Below are 24,302 nucleotides of genomic sequence, written 5' to 3' on the forward strand. Positions count from 1 at the left end.
ACTCTGAGAGGTTGGGCAGCCTGTGGCGGTCGAAAGGGTTTGATAAATGGGATACGATTGGTATTAGCAAGGTGGTGGATCTTTGGTCCAAGGGCACAGTTAAGTCCTTTGATGCCCTTAAGGTGGAGTACCAGCTTGACGACAGGGAGTATTTTCGATATCTTCAGGTGCGCCATGCCCTGATCTCTGTGTTCCCTCCTGGGACGGAGATCCCCCAGTCGTCACCGCTTGAGGATCGTATTCTGGATGGCCACGTGCCTGACAGTACGATTTCCTTGATTTATAAAAAGCTCATTAACACCAGGGCTGATCTTCTTGTGCGGCTTCGGGCCTCCTGGATCGCGGATGGCCTGGAATTAGACGACGAGGACTGGCAGACAGCAATCGCCTCCCCCAAAGAGGTGGCTATTCCAGCTCCTAGAAACAACAAAAAACTTGACCGTCAAGTTTTTTGTTGTTTCTAGTAGCTTGAGTAGGGGTTTTGACTTCGATGGTCTTTAAACTACTTACCCTTGACCCTCCTCTAAAGTATTTTCCGGCTATTCCAGCTTGCCTTCGATTTGTGCAACTGAAGATCCTCCATCGAGTTTACATGACTGATACGCGTCTGGTTCGAATGGGGTACTCGACTGATGAGCTGTGTAAGCGTGGTTGTGGCATGAGTGGCATCTTTCTACACATCATCTGGGAATGTCCGGATGTATCCGCTTTCTGGTCCAGAGTGCATGACATTATGGTGCGGGTCACCGGGGTCTCTCTTTTGCCTGAGGCTCGTCGAAGCCTGCTTAATGTCTGGGAGCCTACGGACTGCACGGCCGCTCTGACTTTCTGGGTGACTCTCGGCAACATGGTTTCCAAGAGGGATATAGCGCAACTCTGGGGTTCTCAAAGGCCGCCTGGGATAATAGCTTGGAAGAAAAACATGGACTGGTGCATGTTTCGGGAGAAGACGGTCTATGAGGCTCGGGCCGTATCAAGAAGTGGGGCAGGATCTGGTCACAGTGGAATGAGTACCGCGGAGACATCTGCACCTCTCCACTCGAGTATACCCTTGATGTTCCTTCATCCCCGTAATTGACGTTCCTGAAGACTGACTAATAAAACCTCTTTGTGATCCTTTACACCATCCCCCCGCCCCTAGATATGAGTCGCTAAATTCTTTAGAGTCTGACTTCCTCCTTCTCTCCACCCCAAACCCTAGGTACTGCTCTTACCATGTGAGTGTTTGTGATGTTTGTTGTTTGTTTTCATCAAAATTATAAAAATGAAACCTGGTTGATCCTTTTTTTTATTGTGTTTTGATGCCGGTGCACCAATATTTTGCTATTTCTGGTCTCAATGTAATGCCTTGTTGTCTGTTATCCAGATGTTTCTTGTCATAGCGGCCGGCCCAATTGGGTTGTAGGCGGACGCTGTGTACTGTGCAATCTGAAAATAAAGGTTTTTAAAAAAAAATGTAATGTAATTTAAAAAATAAAATATCAAAAAAGAAATACTTTAAAACCTTGTAGTAAATTAGTATTAAAAAATATAACAATTAATACATTTAAAAATTATCATTTACAAAACCTTTTAAATTCACTGAAAAAAAACATAGGTTTCAGCCACGTTATAGTTAGGAATTAGCATTTAAAAAACCTTTGAAATTCACTGAAATAACCATAGGTTTCAGCCACGTTATAGTTAGGAATTAGCATTTAAAAAACCTTTGAAATTCACTGAAAACACCATAGGTTTCACATATGTTATAGTTAGCTGGGTATTTCACTCATACAAAACCATTGAAATTCCCCCGTTATAGTTAGTTCAGCTACCTATAACTCGCGCGCCCGCAATGCACTGCTGATGACGTCACATATTATATCACTCATGACATGGTCAGTGACATCACTCATGACATCACTAATGACATCTCAAATGACATCACTGATGACATCATACTTGTGAACCTAAAATTTTCAAAAAAATTGAGATGCCAATACCAGTTAGAACAACCTATTTAGTAATTCCAAAATCTACATACACATCTACTCATTCACAAATAGTTCTATATAGTCACTCATACATGTACTCACTCATCATATGTACTGATACACCTATACATCCTGTTACACACCTACACATATACATAGAGTTATTCACACATATACTCACACATGCAAATAAACTATCAAACATCCATACTTGCATATACAGCTCAACACACACCACTACATTTATTTCTACAGAAACGTACACATACATACTCTCTTAAACAATTAGTTATAGAAACACATACTTATTTATACAGGAACTCTTCCAATCAGTCACTGTCATATATCCTTACTTATATACATCAATACTCACATATACTAGTTTAAAACGTATGTACTTGCTCATAAAGACACTATTGAGGCAGTCATTTACTCACTAACACACCCATACATACACTCTTCCACCCATACAGTCCTGCACACATGCTGTCTTTAACACACATGCAAACAGTGAGTCAGTCATTCATGCATCTGTGCGCTAAGTAATACCCCCATCAAACCATACAGACACTCATTCTGATACTCAAAAAACCAACTAATAACCCATATAGACACTCCTGTAGCTACTCACTAACCCATGCAGCCACTTATTCACAAATTGAGACACTGATACAGATATTTACATATTTAAACATTACTCGCTAATACATGTATTCACTAAGATATATTTAATAAATCAGTTATACAATCAATTTTACCAAAAAAAACATTTAGACACTTATTTACCCATTTATTCTTCCATCGACCACTAGATATACATATATCAAGAAAGACACACATTCACTGGATGATGTCATTTGAGATGTCATGAGTGATGTAATATGTGACGTCCTCAGCGCGCTAGTTATAGTTAGCTGAACTAACTATAACGGGGGAATTTCAATGGTTTTGTATGAGTGAAATGCCCAGCTAACTATAACATGTTTGAAACCTATGGTTTTTTTCAGTGAATTTCTAAGGTTTTTTAAATGCTAATTCCTAACTATAACGTGGCTGAAACCTATAGTTTTTTCAGTGAATATTTATATATATTCTATCTAGAACATATGAAGAAAAGAAGCAGTAGAATTTGCAGATACCAAGAGAATCTTTTCATGTATTCTTCACAAATTGAATGAAACCGTGGTGAATTAGAGGAATGAAAAGCCCACTTGGGCCCAATAAATAACTCTTTCTGAGTGAGTCGCTCAAAATGAGCGAAAAATAAATTCTGACAAGGGGATACACTAAGGAATTTTACCAAAGTGGTGAAAATTAGCTGAGAATGCCCACTAGGGCTAGATACCTCACATTCAAATAAGTCTGTCTAGAGCTATTAAGAGCTAAAATGAAAGTAACCAAGGTGAAAGTACTCCTTCTTTTCAAACACCCCTTTTTCACTTTCATTTAGTAATCTCCCTAAAACCCTATGGTATGGTATAATAAAATGAATTATAATGTGTTAACTGAAAAGATAATGGTTAAATACCCAACATACCGCTAGCACAGATATGTATTGGAGACAGAAAAGAAATTACTCACATTTGTTTTCTTTTAAGAATCACAGTTATAGTCTGTTTTTCTGTTTTATTTTTTGCACAACCATCACATGACTATTTAAGTTGCACTTGGGAAATGTATTATTTACTCGTGAGCAAGGGTCACTGACCTGAAACGCGTAGAGTGTTTGCCTGAAAACTGTCAAATTAAAGGCTGTTGGGAGATCCAAGTGTTCATGTGGCTTTCTTCGGAAAATGCATTGAAGAAACATCTGACCTTTTTATATATATATATATATATATATATATATATATATATATATATATATATATATATATATATATATATACACACAATGCACTGTTTCAGTTACGTTACTGCCTAGACAAAGATGTCCGCCATGCCTACACTGTGTGTCACATGATTTTGCACTATGAGTGTGTTTTGGTATTTTAAAAATGGCCGACTTCGTTGGTCTGACGAGCGTGAACAAGCCATAATGGTGAAACGTGTCGTGACTTTTTACTTGCCGAAATAAAGGATTACAAGCAAGCTCTGAGTGTCTGGGTGATCTTCTTGGAACGAGAGGTGATTTGGAGCAATAATATATATGTATATATATATGTGTGTGATTAAATGATATACTATATATGTGTGTGTGATTAACATATACAAATATTAATTACTTTTAAAATGCAATATTAAATTTAATATTAACATTAAAGCTTACAATTTTGAAAAAAAATGTTTACATTTATTAAATACATTTAACTAAATGAACAAAAAAAATTGAAAATGAAAAGTTAGTGAAGGTGCGAATGTTTGGTGATATGTTAATGTCCTGTAAATTGTATTTTATTATTTCCAGGTTAATTTGAAATATTTCAGTTTGGTTTACGTCTATATAGACCTTGAAATATTTTTTCCAAAATCAAATTTCATAAATTCCACTATACCTTTGCATAGGGAGATGTCCGTTCCAGCTCCACCAACTGGTGAAAAGTTACTAGCAGTAACCTAAGATTACTAAATTCTGTTGTAAGAAGCATGTTAGTCTGCATCATGTTGTCAATCTCGATTTGGAAATGATAACTAGCAAAAAAGTGGAGATTTACACCTTAATGCAGGAGAAATGTGTGCGTGAGTCAAAATGGACGTGTATACTTACTTTTGTGAATCAGTCCATAGTGTCTGCTCACTAACCAGTTTGGAAGCCTTATGCATTTACATGGACCTAATTTTGAAACTTTTTGTTAACCAACTGTATGCAGTGTCCACTCATTCACTCTGTCAACCGCATACACTGGAGTAATTGTAGTTGGTGAACTCAGAATCTGCTGACCATTTGTTAGTGCACATACTGATGCCAGATTGCAGCATGCTGGCAGGACATCATGTCTCCATTCTTGCATGTTTGTGAAATACCAGTGCACTTTAGGAGTTACTACTACAATTGCACAGGGCTTCAATAAGCATCTCATCACATTAATCCGTGCAGGTTTGTTTTGTTGGTAGCTTGTTCCATGCCTACAGGATAAGAATTGTATTAATGGCCTTTCTTTTTCCAAAGTAACACTAGTTTTAGTGTACACAAGAACATTACATTGATTTGTAAAAGGAAATTCCGCGTTGGCAACATCTGGCCTTACCGTCTTGGAAGGATAAGGGACCACACGTGCCAGAATTATCTACGTTTGCCTTCTGTGTTTTCAACAAAATCATATTCCTGGTGTAGGTCCGTGCAATTTAAATGTTACGATAAGAAGGCTCCTGTTTATCTGCATGCTGCCAGTTTGTTGTTGCCTCTCTGGACGTACCTGCTGACACTCCCTATTTTATTCCCTTTCTCATGCCAAAAATCACATTCTTCTTCTTAAAATGTCCGTTGGTGTTTATTGGTAGCGAGGCCTCCACGTCTCCGTTTCAGGAGGTCTCAGATGGAGCATGTGCACAGGCCTTCCCCGTTCCTCCTGCCCAAAAATAGTTTTTGGAAGTTGTCCACACTGTCTGGAGCGAGCACTGGAGTATCTGAAGGAGACCCCCATAGCCCAGTTCATGTGTAATGGTGGTCTATTTTAAGGGACGTTTGGAAAGGGTGTGTTACACTTGTCAACCTTTCTAAACTCCTAAAAGGGACATTTGGAATGCGATGCCTTCATCGCCTGTAACTTGCATTAAGCTGGGGGAAACTCCAGAGCCAGGAATAGAAAATGTATGTTTTCATCACAATCAAGCCTTTTCCATAAATTAGTCACGGTTATTCTGAAGTGTGAGATCAGTTTAAGGGTTGGTAAAAGCTGTTTGCTGTTTGATCTTGCTGTTGAAGTTCATTAAGTTATTTGTTGTATCTAGAGCATTGACTCCTGGATCAAATCCTGTTTACCGTTCACTGCTACATTGTGGGATCTGCCTATGCCACTTCATCTCTGTGTGCTGATCTCCCTCATTTTCCAACACTGGCAGCTATTCGAAATATACATTAAGTTACCTAGTGTAGGGCAGACAACCACAGGGAGACATTGTTCTGTGAGAAAACTCTCCTCCTTTTTGCAGATAGACGAACTCCTTTAATACCCGATTAAAATGTTGTAATAAATAAGACTTGTGATTTTTGTAGTGTAGAGAAGGCTGACTCTCGAATGTTAGCCTCACTTTGTGGTTACTGAGGTTTCCCCCCATTTTTGTTTTGTGTTTCTTTCAAGATCTGTTTAACAAAGCAATTTGAAGCGAGTCCACATTTTGTCTCCTTTCAAGGATTGAAGCATGATAAGTGGAATTACCTTGCACTTGAAGAACTCGTGTGCCATAAGAAGGTACCTATCACTGGTCAAAGGATTGATTATCTGTTGTGATGCAAACCCACAACTAAGCTGATTGCAAGTGGAAACCGGTCTTAAGATGGAAGAGGTAAGCGAGCTGCATATTAATTTGTTCATGAAGTTACCTTTACTGCTAGGATCTAGCGACACAGCCAGGTAGTTTGTTGGTATACCTTGCCTGGCTTTTCTTTCCATGCCCACCATTGTTGTTTTTATTCTATGGTTTACAAGAAGTTAGGAATTGCGTGGCATCTTTTTAGGTCTTGCCTACCAGACAACGAAAGTGTCTAGTTGGAAAAGACCTGGTGTTAGGTTATCCGGAGCTTACAGTGGGCTTACCATTGGTTGGCTTTATTGTCAGTCCCATTCGCTTGCATCTTTATTTGATGGCTTTCGTTGTTTATCTTGTTATATGCTGCGGCTTGGCTTATTTGTATCCTTCCACTGCTCACTTTTAGAGAAGGATAAATTGCTTACTTGTAACCCTAGTTCTCTTCCAGGGGAATCCTCATCAAAGTCATAATCATTGAATAGTCCTACCCATCTGCGAGTACCCTTGAGCACAAATTAAATACAATATATATATATAACCCCATTAGTGTACGTAGTGCTTTTAATTATCTTATATATAACCAACAGCACGTTGGGACCCAAGAAATTTCCCCACGGGTCATTTTGACCTATAATTGCCAACATGGAGATCTTAGAAAGATTATATATAAGAACTGGAATTTGGTGCAGTGACCCTGTCATCGGTCACAAAGTGAGCAAGAAGCCTATGCTCACTTTTCGTAAATCCCCCTCCATGTCAAAGGCCTTGGTCAGCAATACCATCGAACCTAAAGTTTCGAGTACTTGGATGGCACTCAAAAAGGGCTTTAAAACCTGTCCTCAATGTAAAGCCTGCCGTTACGGCAGCAATAGGACACACTTTATAAGCCCTTTACGAAAGGAACCAATTGCTATCACTAAGTGGCTAACTTGCAAAACGGAATATGCTATCTATGTGTTGGAGTGTCCGTGTGGGCTACAATATGTGGGCAGCACAAAGCTGCCCGCTCACAAACGGATACTCCAACACATACGTGCAATTTCGGGACATGACCAAAACTATCCGGTTGCCATGCATTTTGAAGTTAAACATCTAGGCATTCCTGATCAACTCCAGAATTTTATTATAGATGCAGTGGAGGCATCAAGGAGAGGAGGTGACCGCGAGGCCAAACTCCATCTCCTTGAGACCAGGTACATACTGGAGCTCAATACAAAGAATCCGAATGGATTGAATGACAGGGAAGATCTATATACCTGCATTTAGGATCCACAGATATGCCTATCAGACCTGTCCGGATATTGTAAATAATGAACTGGTTTTTAATTAATTCTCTCTTTTTTTTAATTGAGATATGTGGTGATTCTTTTGTATAAATTGTTTGTAACTTTTTAATACTCTTGTAAACAATAGGAATCTGTACTGTTTTATACACTTTTTTGCACTTTAAAATAATTTTGCACAATCCCTTATAATGCACTTTATATGCTCAAGCAGACAGCTTTACGTGGCAGGCCCACTTGGGCTTTATTTGTTCAAATTGTATTACATAGGATAAATAATACCAGGTCTACCAATGTGCAGATTTACGCTTTTTTCCTCTTTTCTTGATGGTTGAAACTGTTTTGTTAAGGAAAGGGATGATATTATTATTCATTCACCCAGATATGTACAATACATGGACATATTATGAATCCTATCGATTTCCTTACATAGACGAATTTTTCACCATGTTTATTTAGGAATGGGAAATATTAATTTTCAATTTAGAGGATTGTTGTACCATATATACAGTTTTTATATAAATGACTTAGCTATTTTAAAGTTATTTATATATACAGACAGTTTTAACTCGATTCACAAAATATTTTAGCACTGTCTAAAGATATTGAGATTACAGCGTTTTTTGCACAGTATTTCTATTATGTCTATTGTTAACCATGTTGCACTGTCACTTTAAATTGTCTGCTCGTAGGCGAGTAGTTTGTCATTTGATCAAGCCTCCTTGGAGGCGAAACGCATCATGGCGGCAGCGCTGATATATACATATATATATAAATATATACACAGCCTTTAGTAGGCTCAGGTTTCACTCATACAAAACCTTATAGTTAGCTGTGCTAACTATACCTCATGCCCCCGCAATGCTCTGCTTATGACCACACATATTGCATAAGTTAAAGTCTGGGGGAGCTGACTGGCCCTGGGGATGAGAGGAGGTCCGAGTGGCCCCCTCCATTTCATAAGTAAACAAGCCCCGGTGAGGAGGTGTTCCCCAGGCCTCAGGGGATGCCGTGCTGGCACCCCACATAATTTAAAACAAAAACCCCGGGGAGGCTGTGGTCTGTAGGAGATGGGCCCCTATGCTACCCCTCTTTTATTTTTTATATGCCTCCGGGATGCGGCCCACCCAGGGCCCTCTTTTAACAGGACCCACCACCATATCTGGGGGGTCAGGGTACTCCTTCCATGCCCCTTTCCTTTAGGCTTCAGGAAGAATCTAAAAAGATCAGCTGTTACTTGGGAAGAAGAAGATTCAAATCCAACCTTTCTGGAACTACTGTAATGTATGGCAAACCCCAATATGTCAGGGATAGACATGACAGTGCAGCAGCAGTGGCATAACGCAAAATGTTGCTCCCCGCCCCTCAGGAGTATGTGGTGAAGGCCCTAAGAATGCATGAATTAGTCTCTGAGCCTCATCCCAGTCCATCTTTATTTTACGTACCATGCCTTCTCAGTTTGGACTTAGCCATTTTCAAATAAGTCTCTACTGTGCTCCAGTGGAACAGTCCAGCGCAAACTGCCAGACCAGGTCCTCCCTTAACCGGAATATAAGCAGCCAGGGCAGACCTATTCTCATTCGCTGTTGCAATATAATCTTCATCTGCCCTCAGAATCTTTTCAGGAAAGAGAGCAAGAAATTCAGGCACTTGTTTTTGCTGTTTTGTCAGATACAGGAGTATTAACACATCTCTTGTTAACATAAGTATCATTGTTTCAAACTGCAGCTTTCAGATAAGTGAGAGCAAATGTTCTGTTGTCTCCAGATTATATTTTAACTCAAGAGCTTTAACCCATACATCTTTTATCTGGAAAATTCCATCTGAATTCCAACTCTTCAATGCAGTAGTTATTACATCGTAATCCTTTAATCCAACTTTAGATGCATCGTGAAAAACATGAAACAACTTTCTGTATCTCAGAAATTCCTCCCGAACCACACACTTGAACCTGACCTTTGGAAGAAGTGCCACCCCTTTTACTATAGACAGTATTGCTAACTGTCTTTGTCACATCTGACACTTCCAGCCAGTCTCATACTTATAGCCAGATTAATTTTGCTTTCTGAGACGAGAACGTTGCTTATAAAATAAGAGCCTACCCTGCTGCGGTTGAACTGTGACCCTGAGGTGTCCTCATGTAGGGTACCCACATTAGTGCCCACACATTTCCCGAGTTCAACCTTGACTGGTTGACTAATGTCTAAGTGGGAAGTTGGATTATGAGGATTGGCTAGGATGGGAAGAATGTTATGTTATCTATGTCTCCCTCTTGTCCTGGGATGCTTTTGTATTCTTTACTTCATTGGTGTACTTGAAAAAGATCGAGACAATGCAATGGGTGTATGAATAGTTGTTTTGTTTTCCTTATGTTCTGGTTATATAAACCAATAAGCAATACTTGATAAAATAAGAGCCTATCAACCCAAGCATGAAAGGAGCTGCGGGCTAAAAAGCCACTAGTAACTAACAGGAATGGCTGCTTTGTTACCTGGTGATCTCAGAAGAATATATATATATATTTTAAGCACATAAACTACACACTACAAAATGGTTGGTGTACGGCTGCCTGTCCAACAGTGCCATAAATCACACTCCTCTCCAGAACACCAGGAGAAAGCTCAAGGGCACCAAGCAGAAACTCAAGGGCTGCTTTCGTATCTTGGTACGCATGAAGGGGAGGATATGCTGGCTATTTACCCACAAAACTCACCCCTGGCCACTAATCCCACAGCCACCCCACAAGGCGGTGCCGTGACCCCCAGCTTTGCTGGCGAGGACAAGGCCAACCCAGGCAGAGGTGACCAATTGAACACAGACAGCGTATGGGCATCTCTCCTAAACACCATGTAGCTCCTGGTGGAGGCTATCCAGGATCAATCAGATAAAATGGTTGTTCAGCTGACACTACTCAACACCTTGTCATTCTTTGTTGCGGGCATGGATGGGATGTTAGGGTACTTGAACCCACTTCTCAAACAGGCACTGTCCGGGTTGCTTGAGGTGCAAATAAGCTGCAGGTGTGGTCCAATTGTGGACAAACTATCCTCTCTATGCTCAGTAATTTATGTGAGGACCTTAAAGTGGCCACTGGCAGTTGTGCCCTACTGCCAACAGAGCCACCCTCCCATATCGAGCAGTAAATTGTGTTAGTCACTTCTACAAGCTGCCCACAGTAAATTCCCAACAGTTTGTTGGGGAAAACAGGCCTTTGCCCTCAAATGGGCCACCCAACAGTCAGGGCCCATTCAGACCATATGGACCTTTCAGATCCCATTTTCGAAGGAGATCTGTCCCTGGAAAGCGTCCCGGCAAAGGCAGATCCCAAGGAGGTAAATTCGGAACAAAAAGACCTTCCTAACCCATGCAGATATCTACCCTCTTTTCAGGCCAATATCGGGGGCAGAAACGGTCACAATCTCAGATCAGGTCAGTTGATCATCAGAAACTCCAGTGGACTCCAGGCAACACGCAACTGAAGAGACTCTCACCAGCAAGGCTCAAAGAGGAAACCCCCAAGTACCTCTGCCGTTTCCCACATCAGGTCTGTACTCTCGGCCAGTGCCCCGCTCTGCTCTGCAAAGGAGGGAAGCTTAGCGAAAAAAACGGCCCCTGCAACTAGATGCACAAGCATAGAAGGTGGGGCCTGCAATGACTCAGCTGCTGTCTGGAGCACAGCCAACCGCCCCTTTCTCCACCTCCTGGTACACCAGCCACAGGAAACCAATGTTGGGCAGTGGCCACCTCCAATCAGGGACTGTAGGCTGGAAGCTACGTCCCACTCCGAGCAGGCCGTCGCCTGGTCAGTAAACAACAACAATTCCACCGCCAAAATGGCCAGCTGTTGGAGGCTAGGGGAACAGGGCCAAAAGCTGCCTGAAGGACACAGACCAGCCACTCAGCACTCTGTAGCCATGACCTATCAGATTCAAGCGTCACCCAACTCCAACGCCACAACAGCTATGGGAACTGGGCCAAACGCTTTCTAAAGGACTTAGGTCAGCCACTCCGCCCCCAGGAGCTATGACCTCTCAGACTCGGGTAGCTTCAATTCAGACCTGAATACAAATCCAGAGGAAACTATGACGTTCTGAATAGAGGCAACATCTTATTGCAGTTATCATCCATTCCCACCTTAGCCGATCTACGCTCAACGGATCTCATGTCAATAGAGTTCAGCCGCTCTAAAAAACCCTCGGTGGGCGAAGCTACTTAGGCCTCCTGGAGAACACCCATGATCAAAAAGAAAGTTCCTGCGATCCTTGCCCTGCACCCATTCTGAAACAGATCTACTCGGTCTGCACTTCATCCCCCCTTACCTTCCTGAACAGTTCACTATCTCAAGGCACTGTAATTCCCTCCCTCAAAACAGCCAATATCCTACCCATTCTAAAAAAACCCGGAGCAGACCCCACCACACTCGTCAACTATCGTCCCATCTCCCTCCTTCCATTTCTGGCGAAAGTCCTAGAGCACCATGTAACCAGGACGCTCAGCACTTTTGTGGAGGAAAATAAGATACTGGCCCCTAGGCAGGCAGGGTTCCGTCCATCGCACACAACCGAGTCCGTGGTTCTTTCGGTTTTGGACACCCTCAGAGAGGGCATGGACAACAATCATCCCCAGGCCCTGGTTCTCCTTGATCTCTCCGCCGCCTTTGACACGGTTGACCACACTATCTTATTATCCCGTGTCAAGGCGGCGGGCATCGGAGGCGTTGCCCTAGTCTGGCTGTCCTCCTTTCTGAGCGGCCGCTCCCAAGCGGTGCACCTGGGAGACTTTGCAGCAGACTTCCAGGCGGTCAAATGCGGGGTCCCCCAGGGCTCCTCTCTGTCCCCGTTATTATTTAACCTGTACATCGCCCCCCTCATCTTTGCTCTCCAGCAGCTGGAGGTCTCTGTCTTTAATTACGCGGATGACCTCCAGCTGATCTTCTCCCTATCTTCTTCCCCTCAGTCTATTTACAACTTTCAATCTATTATGACCTTCATCCGGGACTGGATGAACCACAACCACCTGAAGCTCAACCCCGATAAAACGGAGTTGGTGCTGACTGGTGGTTGCTCCAGCCCCTGGACCCCCTTCTTCTGGCCTCCTTCTTTGGGCCCTCCACCCACCCCCTCTTCCTCTGTTAAAACCCTTGGATTTAAACTAGATCACCAACTCTCACTTCACTCCCAGGTCAGTTCGGTGGTGTCCTCATCTTTCCACTCCCTCCGCACCATCCGTAAAGTCTCCCGGTTTTTCTCCTATCCAGCTCTCAAACTTATAGTTCTTGCCATGGTGATCTCCCGCCTGGACTACGGCAATGCCCTTTATTGTGGCATGCCCGCGTACAATTTGCGACGCCTTCAATTAGTACAAAACCAGGCGGCCCGGCTGGTTTTTAACCTACCCAAGTCCCACCATGTCACTCCTCTTCTTAAGACTCTACACTGGCTCCCCATCCGTGAACGCGCCCAGTTCAAACTAGGATGTATCATCTTTAACGCTCGGGTTGGATCAGCCCCTGCCTTCATCACTTCCGAAATTCATCACTACGTTCCCCCCAGGGAGCTGCGTTCCTCTACCCTTCAACTCCTCCAAGTCCCCTGTTTCAATTGCAAAAAGTGGGGTGGATCCAAATTTTCCACACTCGCCCCCACTTTCTGGAACTCCCTCCCGGCTCACCTGCGATCCTGTCCTCAATACTCACTTTTTCGCAAGGCTTTAAAGACTTTTCTTTTTGCTCAGGCTTTTCCCTCTTAATTCCCCCCTTTCTTTCCTCCCATCCCTGAAGCTTCAGTGGTTCAGTTCAATCAGCGCCATGAAACCGCTCGGTGTACGCGCGCTTAACAAATATTTTAAACTCAAACTCAAAGAACTATGGGATAAATATTGCCCCCTTTCACAAACCTGGCTATTCCACACCCCTTCTTTCATCGGCCCAGGGCAGATGGCCAGCAGGCTCGACCAACCCACCTGCTCTGTTCTCGATGGAGCCTTTGGGCACTCACAAAGGAAGATGAGGGCCATCCCAGATGTACACAGGTGTCGTCGGAATGTAACCGACCCTCATTACTCGGACACTGAGCGTAGGTTGATTTTCAGAACAATAAACAATCAACCTGGCAGTCAATGAGAGGATCTGCAAAAAAATCTTCTGCCGCCTAGAACTGCAAGGACCCCTTTCGCTTAAGTTCATGGAACGTTTACCGCCTCGCAAGCAAAATTCCAGACTTTTTTGGGACTTTTTTTTTATTACATAAAAGCCTTCCTCGTGATCCCGATGCAGGACATTTGGCTAGCAGACCCACATCCTCTGCAGGGCCTCCGGTGTTTCTTTACGTCAGCCGTTAAAGAGGCAAAACATGGCCATTTACACGACAACCTGGTAACTTATGTTTCAATAGCTTGCACAGCTTCAGCATGCCCACTTCACTCTTACTCACCAGCTATCAACTCAGTCAAGATCATTACCTCTCTGTGAAACATGGCAACTGAGATAATCATCAATGCCTACATCCACCCGAAATTCAAAGCTAAAGTTTTGTGACAGCTGGTAGAGGGACTGCAAACTTTGTCCTCACAGGGGATCTGAACCTACATTTGCTGGACTCCTCATCGGATAACGCTGTGACAGCTCAATATTCACTCTGGGAAATACCGGAGCAAGGGAGAAACTCTTATGGCCGCTTGACCAGAATTGGCATATGCCTATAGGATGATCCAGAGATCCTCAATCGAAGGGCTCTCCGTGGCCACTTCCTGGAAGATAGCCCACCAGCGGCCTCCTACTGTTCCTCTTCCACAAGTATGACAATGAATAAAATTAAACTTATAAACGCGCAACTTTGCCCAGAGGCATCAAGGCGCCTACCAAAGGAAATCAGAAAAGGAAAGAAAGGCAAATCCAAAAGCTAAGGGTATGCTTTACCAAAAAGCCACATTTTCAAAGCTTTTCTAAAAGATTGCATTGAGGGTGAAATCATGATCTCTAAGGGAACTATGTTCCACCATCTTGGAGCCAGGTTGGAGAAGGCTCTGCCTCCCCATTTAGCTCTTCGCACTCGAGGAACACTAAGGAGCAGTTTCGCCGAGGAACGAAGGTTCCTAGCTGGAGAGTACGGGAGGAGGAGATCTTTTACGCCTCCAGTCTCTTTCCTGTTTAAGGCACCATACACCAGGCATAACACTTTGAATGAAATCCTGGCGTCAATGGGGAGCCAGTGCAAAGATTTCCTGGCGGCGGTCGCCGACGACCTTTTCGGAAGGTCCAGGACAAACTTCGCCGCAGCATTTTGCACCGATTGAAGGCCTTGCAACAGACCTTTATTGGCTCCGGCATATAAAGCATTGCAATAATCGAGCCGAGATGTTATCAGAGCTACGACAGTTTGTTTCCGAGCTTGCACAGACAGGTAGTACTTAATTTTGCGCAAGATTGCAATGATGCCCCAGCAGGTGGAGATAGTCCGCCTTACTTGAAGAGCCATATCAAGGGAGGGATCGATCATGACCCCCAGATTTCGTGCTGCCCGAGTTGGAGCCGGACAGGTCCCCAAGGATTCGGGCCACCATTCCGCCGACCAGATGTCTTACTTCTCACCGAATACGAGGATCTCTGTCTTTTCGCCATTTAGCCGCAGTGAATTGTTAATCATCCAAAGGGCAACTGCCTCCATGCAGAGTCTAAATTTGGAGGCAGAGGAGCTGACAGGCTGGGCGAGAGACAGCAAGATCTGCGTGTCATCGGCGTACGACACTACCTCCATCCCGAAAGATCTAATGAGCCTGGCCAGGGGGGTCACATAGATATTGAACAGGGTTGGGCTTAACGCCGACCCCTGTGGGACCCCCCAGTTCAGCGGCCGGGATGGAGATAGGAACTCTCCCAGCATCACTCTCTGTTCCCTCTGGTCCAAGAAAGAGGCCAACAGGCTTAAAGCGTGCCCCTCCACTCCTATCTCCCTCAAACGAGATGTTAAGACGAGGGGAGACAGGGTGTCAAACGCAGCTGTGAGATCCAGAAGGATCAGCAACGCACTTCCGCCCTTGTCAACCGTGGTGCGGATGTTGTCAAGCACCACGGTCAGGGCGGATTCCGTGCTATGACCCTTCCGGAAACCGTGCTGCGAGTGATCCAAAAGGCCAGCGGAATCCAGAAAGGAAGAGAGATGATGGTGTAGATGGATTTCCAGCATCTTTGCTGGGGCTGGGAGCAGCGAGATGGGGCGCAAATTTTTCAGCACTTCTGGGTCCAATGACGGCTTCTTCAAGAGCGGCTTCACAACCGCTTTCTTCCATTGGGAAGGGAAAGTGCCTTCACTCAGGGCCTTATTCATGATCTGAAGTAACGGGGGCAGGAGAGTTTCCTTACATTGTTTAAGAAGAAGAAGGGGACAGGGATCAAGAGGTGACCCGGATTTGGTCTTGAACAGGAGGACTTCTAATTCCTGTAAGGAAAGTAAGGGAAAGCTGGACAGCAAGAGCGAATTTGTAGGTCCCGCCGGCCCAGTAAGGGGAAGGATCTGAGGAACAGAAAGAGCAGGTGAAGGTGCAGGGATCCTTTGGAGCTCAAGAGCCGAGAGACTATACCTTTGTCTCCCTTTCACTGTTTCAACGGGTCGTCTCGTTTCACCTGGGAGACAAAGGTGACAGCGTCCATCATACTCGAGTTATCTCTACTAACAACTGCGCCCACATTCAGCTGTTTGATGGAGACACCCAACTCCCTCTTTACGGTCAATCAAGAGGATTTGCACAGTCAACCATAGGGCATTTGTCACATTCTGCAATGGTGGTTCTGCAAGCACAAAGAGATACAATAAAAAGTGCAATAGGAAGATGGGAGTCCTTCACCAGCAGTCTTGTGGAAACATTTGCAGTGCCACTCAAAGCAAAACCTCTCCAAACATCCAACAAGGTGGAGTGTGTGGCTGAACAGTTATTGTACCTCAGCACTCAAATATTTGTTTTACATAGAAGCAAGTGCTTCTAAGGGAGATAGTTCCCCGTCCTGACCTTCTTAGGGAGTCACGACTTTCAATGATTCAAATAAGCATCCAATATTTAACTATATAAAGAGAACATTCAAAACATAATATATCTTTGCTGTTTTAATTTTATATTTTGTACAATTATTGTCTGTATTTCAGATACGTCATGTGCAGCTTAGAGGTTTCTCAAAAACGAATGGATCGATAAGCCTTGATTGACATCCTCTTAATCAAGGCTCATCGATCCATTCGTTTTTGAGAAATCTCTAAGCTGCACATGACGTATCCCAAATAGGAAATATTAAAAGCCTTGAGGAAGTTACTTTCCAGTAACAAAACACGTGTTGGCTGCCTGTTGTGTTTTTCTCTGGGATATATGTACAGAAGAACCCCTAACAACGAGTTTTATAAGATGTATCACTAATATGAGATTGTACAGACAATAATTGTGCAAAATATGATACTAAAACAGCAAAGATATCTTATGTTTTAGATGTTCTCTTTATATAGTTAAATATTGGATGCTTATTTGAATCATTGAAAGTCGTGACTCCCTAAGAAGGTCAGGACGGGGAACTATCTCCCTTAGAAGCACTTGCTTCTATGTAAAACGAATATTTGAGTGCTGAGGTACAATAACTGTTTAGCCAGCTTCTTACAACTTATCTCTCTTGGGATTTCAGTTGAATCGACATCTTTGGTAGTGGGATGTCACTGCTAGAACGGTGATGGATTAAACCCAGATCTTTGACTAGGTGCGAGTGTTTGATTGATTCAGATGCTCCGTCCATCACCACCCCCTTTTGTACCGCTTTTGGCCGCCATAAGTGTGGCAGGGTATGCTCAGACGTGAGTCCCTTGCTCACTTTGCCACTGGATTCAAGCAAGCCGGCCTGAAGACGGCTGGAATGCCAGAAACCGGTCCTCAGAAGCTTGTTTCCGGTCCAGGGAAGACATGGCTTGGCAGTTCGGGCTGGACTGGTCCCATGAGGCACAGGGTCAGACTGATTTGCATATAGCATGTCTGAACTGGGGTGGCAGAGTGGGCTAAAGAACGGTGATGGATTAAACTCAGATCTTTTGACTAGGTGTGAGTGTTTGATTGATTCAGATGCTCCGTCCATTACCACCTCCTTTTGTACCGTTTTTGGCCGCCATAAGTGTGGCAGGGTATGCTCAGACGTGAGTCCCTTGCTCACTTTGCCACTGGATTCAAGCAAGCCGGGCTGAAGACGGCTGGAATGCCAGAAACCGGTCCTCGGAAGCTTGTTTCCGGTCTAGGGAAGACATGGCTTGGCAGTTCGGACTGGACTGTTCCCATGAGGCACAGGGTCAGACTGATTTGCATATAGCCATGTCTGAACTGGGGTGGCAGAGTGGGCTAAAGAACGGTGATGGATTAAACCCAGGTCTTTTGACTAGGTGTGAGTGTTTGATTGATTCAGATGCTCCGTCCATCACCACCCCCTTTTGTACCTTGAGAGGCACCATCACCTTACAGAAAATAATTTGGACTGACATAATCAATTATAATAAAAACCTAGAAAAATCTTAGGATTGGAAGTGCGACAATCTATACCACCACTACCTGTGTTGTAAGGTGAAGTGTGTCTCAAGGGCCCAATGGATCTCACTTAAGTAAATCAAAAGAACTATACACAGCACCCTGAGGTCCCTGAGGCACAACCCAAAGGACAACACTCTGCTGACATCACTACGACAGCAAAAAACAACACTAAAGAAGCTGAAGTGGGAAGACAAGGTTTGGGTAAAGCGGTTCGCAGATATTAGGCACAATGACAGTGCACGATATTGGGGTACGATCAATAAGCCAACACGTTCATGACATGGGGGAGTCACCTCCCACATATCTGAAGACACCAGGGCAACGTATCAAGTGGATGACTACAACCATCATTGTACTGCACAAGGCACAGGCCTGGAAACCAGTAAGCTACCAATGAACACCTTTTTGACATCTTTTCAAAGAAAGGCAGCCCTCCAGCACCCTCCCTTCAAACCTCAATCGGACTATAGCACTCCCCTACGTCACCCTGAACAAACTCAATTAGACAACAAATCTGGAAAGGCAGGAGAGAAGGAGCACCGGGCCCCAATGGCATTCACTCTCAATCTACAAACAGAACGCGTAATTTTGGGCAGAAGCGCTTTTTGGGCAGAAGCGCTAGAGACACTCTTCTCTGAAATCAGACGGAGGCACAATCCCGGTCTCTTGGAGAGGCTCGTTAATATATCCAATATACAAAAGAAGGGACAAGACCTTACAAAAAAAACTCTTTTAGTTGCCCTTATTGACAGCGAAGCAAAACATTTTCCAGGGATACTACTCTAGGAACTTTCAACCTGAGCCACTAAGAAGGCAATAATACCACTCAATCCAACTGGGTTCTCAAAAACCTCGGCACAGCAATCACTATGTCACTTCTCACTGACATAGCGAAAGCCTCAAAACAACCTCTTCACCTCTGCTTTATTGACTTCAGGGCAGTTGTGGACCATGTGCAGCCGGGCAGGCTCTGGCGTAAGCTGGCTTACTGGGCGATTCCCCAGACTCTGCTGGACCTGTTAGTATCTCTCCACACGGACTAATGGGTGCAGGTGAAGCTGGGTGAAGGAACCCATCTCTCAGGACGAATACCAACAAGCAAAGGACTGAAGCAAGGGTGCGTCCTGGCTCCCACTTTATTCAACCTTTTTTTGGCTGACATGGCGCAGGCACTCAATGCCTGCAACTCCCATGCCCGGAGCCTAGAAGGTTTGACGCTGTTGATCTTGCTCTATACAGATGATGTAGTTTTGGTCAGTCGCACTCAGGTGGCCTTACAGCATCTCCTTAACACAACACAGGAATTCTGTGATGAAAACTGTTTGAACATCAACTTTGATAAGACATGCACTATGATGATCAGCAACAACAGGACAAGGTGCTGGTCTGGTTTTGGGGCAAGACACGAATTCAGAAAGCCTCAATACATATATCTAGGAGTGATTGTCGATAAAGAGGGTCAATTTGTACACCAGAGTGAGACAATCAAAGGGAAAAGGCTGGCTCTGGCAGTGTCGCTAAAGAATATAAAATTAAAACTTGAGGGGCCAAGTCTGTCCTCCCTCCTCCAGTAGTGGAAGCCAAACATTTCCCAACTATAACACATGGCTCTTCACTCCAGAGATGCAGGGATGCCAAAATACTCTACAGCACCCTAGTGAAAGCATACAAAATTATCTTCAGCCTGCCAAAGTACACCTCTCCAGCACAGATCAGGCCGGAGTTCAGACTACAAAAGCAGTCCCTGGCCATGCAAGGAGCTTTCATAATATGCTGGGGCAAACTCAGGAAGGCTGTTACCGGCACTCTAAATCACTACTTCTAGCGGGAGCTGCAACAGAGAGACTCGTCGCCTGCCAGAACATATCTTCAAGAATCTCTGATTTAGACCGGGCTGACCCAGCTATGGGAAGCTTCTACATGCCACTCCGCATTTAAAAAATGAGTATGGAAATCAATAAAGCTCCTCTCGTTGGCAGAGCTCATACCTGGATGTCTTTGAGCAGCTACAGCGCACCTGTTCCCCAAAAATACTAACCATGTAGGAGCATTTCCTAAAACACCATTTGGGTCTACTACTGTGCGCCTTGCACCTTAGCCACTGGCGAAGGGATTCCACAATGATGGGCTGACTCTTGTATGGCACAGACATGGCATAGACCTGGCGCACTTGCTATGGACCTGTTAAGAGCTGTTGGAGGAAAGGAGGCAGTTGCTAAAAGCTCCCTTCAACCAAATAGGGATCAGCTCGCGGAGACCTGCCGTGTTTGCCTGCTTCGCCCCTGAAGATCCACAGTTGAACTGTTGATCAGTAAAATTCATTGCACTGGTGAGCAAAACCATGCCAAAATGCGGTATCAAGGCGCCCTGACTACTGCTGTTCCCGAACCTCAAGAGGTGGCTGGCAAAAAATATATCTGCACTGGTTTCTGTTAACATGGCTAAACCACGCCTTGTGGTCAGAACTTGCCATCCTTGCGCCCTACACTTGAAGCATGGCAGTACTTCTGTACTGGGAACTAGTTTGCGCTGTCCGTTGAAACATAGACAACGGTCCTGCGCTCAGGACTTTTAGTTCTCATGCTCTTTCTGCACTTGGATCCAGAGTCTGGTTGTTGGGCGGGGCTTTTGTGTCTCAGCATATTCTAAGCGTTCCAATTGGTTCTCTCTGCACTCAGTCCTGCTCTTGCGAAAGGAGCTAGACTTTTTGACAGTACCGCTGCTTTGACTATACCCAGGCAATCACAAATCTATATGATTACAGAAACTTGGTTTTAGCCGACCCTTGCCCATAAGGAGCTATTTTAATCTTTTTTTGTGTTAACAGATTTTACTGTGTCAAATATCAAATACAATGCAGAGCCCTGTGACCCAGGAGACTTCTGCCACAGTATATAATGCCGAATAATGACAATGTTATTTAGATTACAAATTTTCAGAAAAAACAAGAGAACGTAAACAATGTAACCCCCTTCCAGTTGCACTGTTCCATCACTACAGTGCAAACACCAATCCACCACCCGCACCAATGAACAAAGGTTATCATCATATCCATTGGCCCTCACTCCATAGGTCTGGACCACTATTCCCGGATCGGGGCATCTACTGGGGGTATGGGTTCTAGGTAGAGACCCCGATAGTCCACCCATCGCTTCCAGATCTTTGGATTTTTTTGCGGGCATCCCCTGGCTTTAAATATTGGGATCTCCAACCCCTTGCAAAGTTGAGGCCATTCTTCCATGCCTACGGAGAGGGTGGAGCAGCTGCTTTCGACTGTCTGGCAATGTCTCTCTTGGCCAGAGTAAACCCCAACAGCATTAAGTGTCTCTTGTAGATATTTCCCCCGATGCCCTCCATTATGTGTAAAATTGCCAACTTTGGTGTGGAGGGGAGCTCCCATCCCAAAACCTCTGCGAGGCAGGCCAGGACCCTTTGCCAAAATCTTGCAAGTGCTGTACACTGCCAAATTGTATGTATGAGCGGCCCCTCTTCCTGAGCTATTTTTATCTTTGTATGTGTGTATTACATTTTATTGCGTTTATGTGTGGTTTTATTGAGTGTTTTTACTATTTTTAAATGTTTTTCAGTAACTATGCAAATGAAATAAACTTGAGCTTGAACTATGTTTATTTTATATATATATATATATGCAGTTTATTTTGTATTACTTCAGGATAGGGAGAATTAAATCTGAGCTTTCTAAAGTTTAACATAATCCCTAATGTTGCTTACGTTGAAGTGGTAATAGAAATTCTGACCACTCCAAAATCCAACACTTTTCCTTCTATTGCTCAAGCCGGAATGGGGATATGTAAGAAAGTGGCTCTATAAATACTGGTCCAAAGTAAAGAACAGCGTTTATAGAGTCCCCAGTCTCAGAGGTCTGGCAGAGGTTAAAGTTAGATATAACCTTACTCTCCAGGGTGGTAGCTTGGTCGAGCAGTAAGGCAATATCAGAAGGTTGTGCAAAGCATTTGTTGTACACACTCAGTCAGCAAAAGGTTTCACACACTCAAGAACTGAACTCTAGGCCAATTGTTTTATATCAAAAGATGTAGTTGTTTTATTTTAGAACCAACAGGTATGAAACTATACCTTGCTCAATATGAGTGACTTCAGGTAATTACTTTGCAGAAAGGCAATAAACTTTGTAAGCACAATAGTTACAGTGATTGCAATAGGCAACACAATTCTAAACACAATTTAACATTGAGCTCATTGGGGTTTTCTACATAAATGCAGCTGTGAACAGTTAAGTAAAAGCGTTTTGGTTACAGTTGTGATTTTTAAAGAATATAAATGTATTTTCAAAGTTGACACTTTGAAACTTTTCAGTGAAAAACTAGCAATGTCATCCTATGGAAGGAAATTCAAGTCACAGGTAAAGTAGGTTCTCGTTACTTTTGTAATCCAGTACTGGACTCCTAGGTTCAGCACTGGGGTCTCTACCTAAGACAGGTAAGTAATTACGTTGTAGTAGTTGGTACGATTTTTAAGGAATATTTGTAATTTGCAAAAGTAGACAGAAGACATTTCACAGAAAAACAGTCAATGGTTTCCTATGTAAGAAATGTAGGTTACTAGTAAACACGGTTATGATTACTTTTGTGGTTCAGTACTGGGCTAAAAGGTACAGCACTGGCCTCTCTCCTGATAACAGGTGAGTACTTCGGAATTCGTTTTTCAGCTGATTTTAGATGAATATTTTAACATATCAAAACTTCACACTTGAAAGAAATTTCACAGAAAAAACAGTCAATGGTAGCCTATGGAAGAAAAGTGAGTTATTGGTTTTTAGGTAAGTACTTGACTGGCAGAGTTAAGGTTCTGGGCATAGACTCAGGGGTCCCCCAGGGTCAGGTAGGTACAGTTGGTGCACCCTCATCGGCACAGGGGCAGCCGGGTGCAGAGGTTGTTAGTCCCAATGTTATCCAATGAGAAGCAGGGGGCCTTTGGTTGGTGGCTGCTGGCTAGCAGGCCACGCGACTGTGGGAGCTGGGCTCCTGGTCACTTGCTCAGGGCAATTGGGGAAATAGTATAGGACAAAGGTTGCACTGCCAGAGGCACTCGGGCGGCTGGGTGCAGGGTGCTTTTGAGCCTTCGGGCGCTCAATGTTATTCAATGGAGATCTTGGAAAGGAAACAAAGGCTACATGCTCGGGGACGGAGGATCTTCTGGAGCGACCAACACTTCGAGGGGTAAGTTGGGATCTTGGAGGAGAGGTAGGCACCCAGGAGTTGGGCACAGGGGGCCTTGGGGCGCCGGGTGCAGGGGTGCCTTATGAGGTTGGGAGATCTTACCCCCTGATGGTTGCTGTCAGAGGGGTCCTTTGTCCTGAGGCTGCAGGCGTTGTCGGGGTCGCGAGGAGGGTCCTTGGGCACTGGATTCCAGGTTAGAATCGCCGGGGGGACGTCCTCAGGGTGTGGATTCACTCCAGTACAGGCCAGGCTTGGCGGGTGTAGAGGGTGCAGGGTTCGCGGCTCCAGGCTGATGCCAGGGCTTGTTACTTGCTTTGAGCAGTACCACTGCTCGTGGGAGACCCAGGTAGTCAGAGTAACAAGGCAGTCAGGTCCTCCGGGGTTTTTGAGGTTACTGACCATTGGAGACGCCGGGTTTAGCAGGAGCAGGTTCGAGGGTCGACAGCCCGGTAGGGCTGGGGCCAAATCAGTTGGTGTCTTCCTCTTTTTAGCAGCTGCACTGCAGGTCTTCTTGTTCCTTGTTCTTCTTTCTTGTTTCGGAATCTGGATCTAAGGAAGGAAGGTTCAGGGTGCCCCTAAATACTACATTTAGGGGCGTTATAGGTAGGGCAAGGGCAGGGACCAATGGGTCCCTGTCCTGGGTACAGCCCCTAGCCTGCTCCTCTCCTGTGGGAGGGGGACAGGAGCCTAGCTGTGATTGGGGCAGGGCTCCCCATCTTCAAGATGGCCGGAGCCCCGGGTCGTGCTTCACCTCGCCTCTCCCACCTGAGGGGTGGAGTTGGCACAGGCTGGCACACCCCACTTCCTGACGTAGGGTTTCCCACCAGAGCGGGGGTCAGACCTGGTGGGGGCCAGTTGCTGAGTACAGCAAGTGGTCTGGAGAAGCTCGCATA

The 24,302-nt window shown here is 44.5% G+C and overlaps 1 protein-coding gene across 1 annotated transcript in view; it reads left to right on the forward strand.

Moving 5' to 3' along the window:
* The first annotated feature begins 6,265 nt into the window (after positions 1-6,265).
* Positions 6,266-24,302, forward strand: part of CUNH8orf33 (chromosome unknown C8orf33 homolog) — a 141,509-nt gene continuing 123,472 nt past the window's right edge. Inside the window, exon 1 of the mRNA XM_086950212.1 lies at positions 6,266-6,419. Coding sequence (XP_086806338.1) covers positions 6,411-6,419 — 9 coding nt within the window. The 5' untranslated portion in view covers positions 6,266-6,410. The remainder of the gene's footprint in view (positions 6,420-24,302) is intronic.

This window comes from Lissotriton vulgaris, unplaced genomic scaffold (assembly GCF_964263255.1).
Source record: "Lissotriton vulgaris unplaced genomic scaffold, aLisVul1.2 SCAFFOLD_3012, whole genome shotgun sequence".
In the NCBI taxonomy this organism is placed as follows: Eukaryota; Metazoa; Chordata; class Amphibia; order Caudata; family Salamandridae; genus Lissotriton; species Lissotriton vulgaris.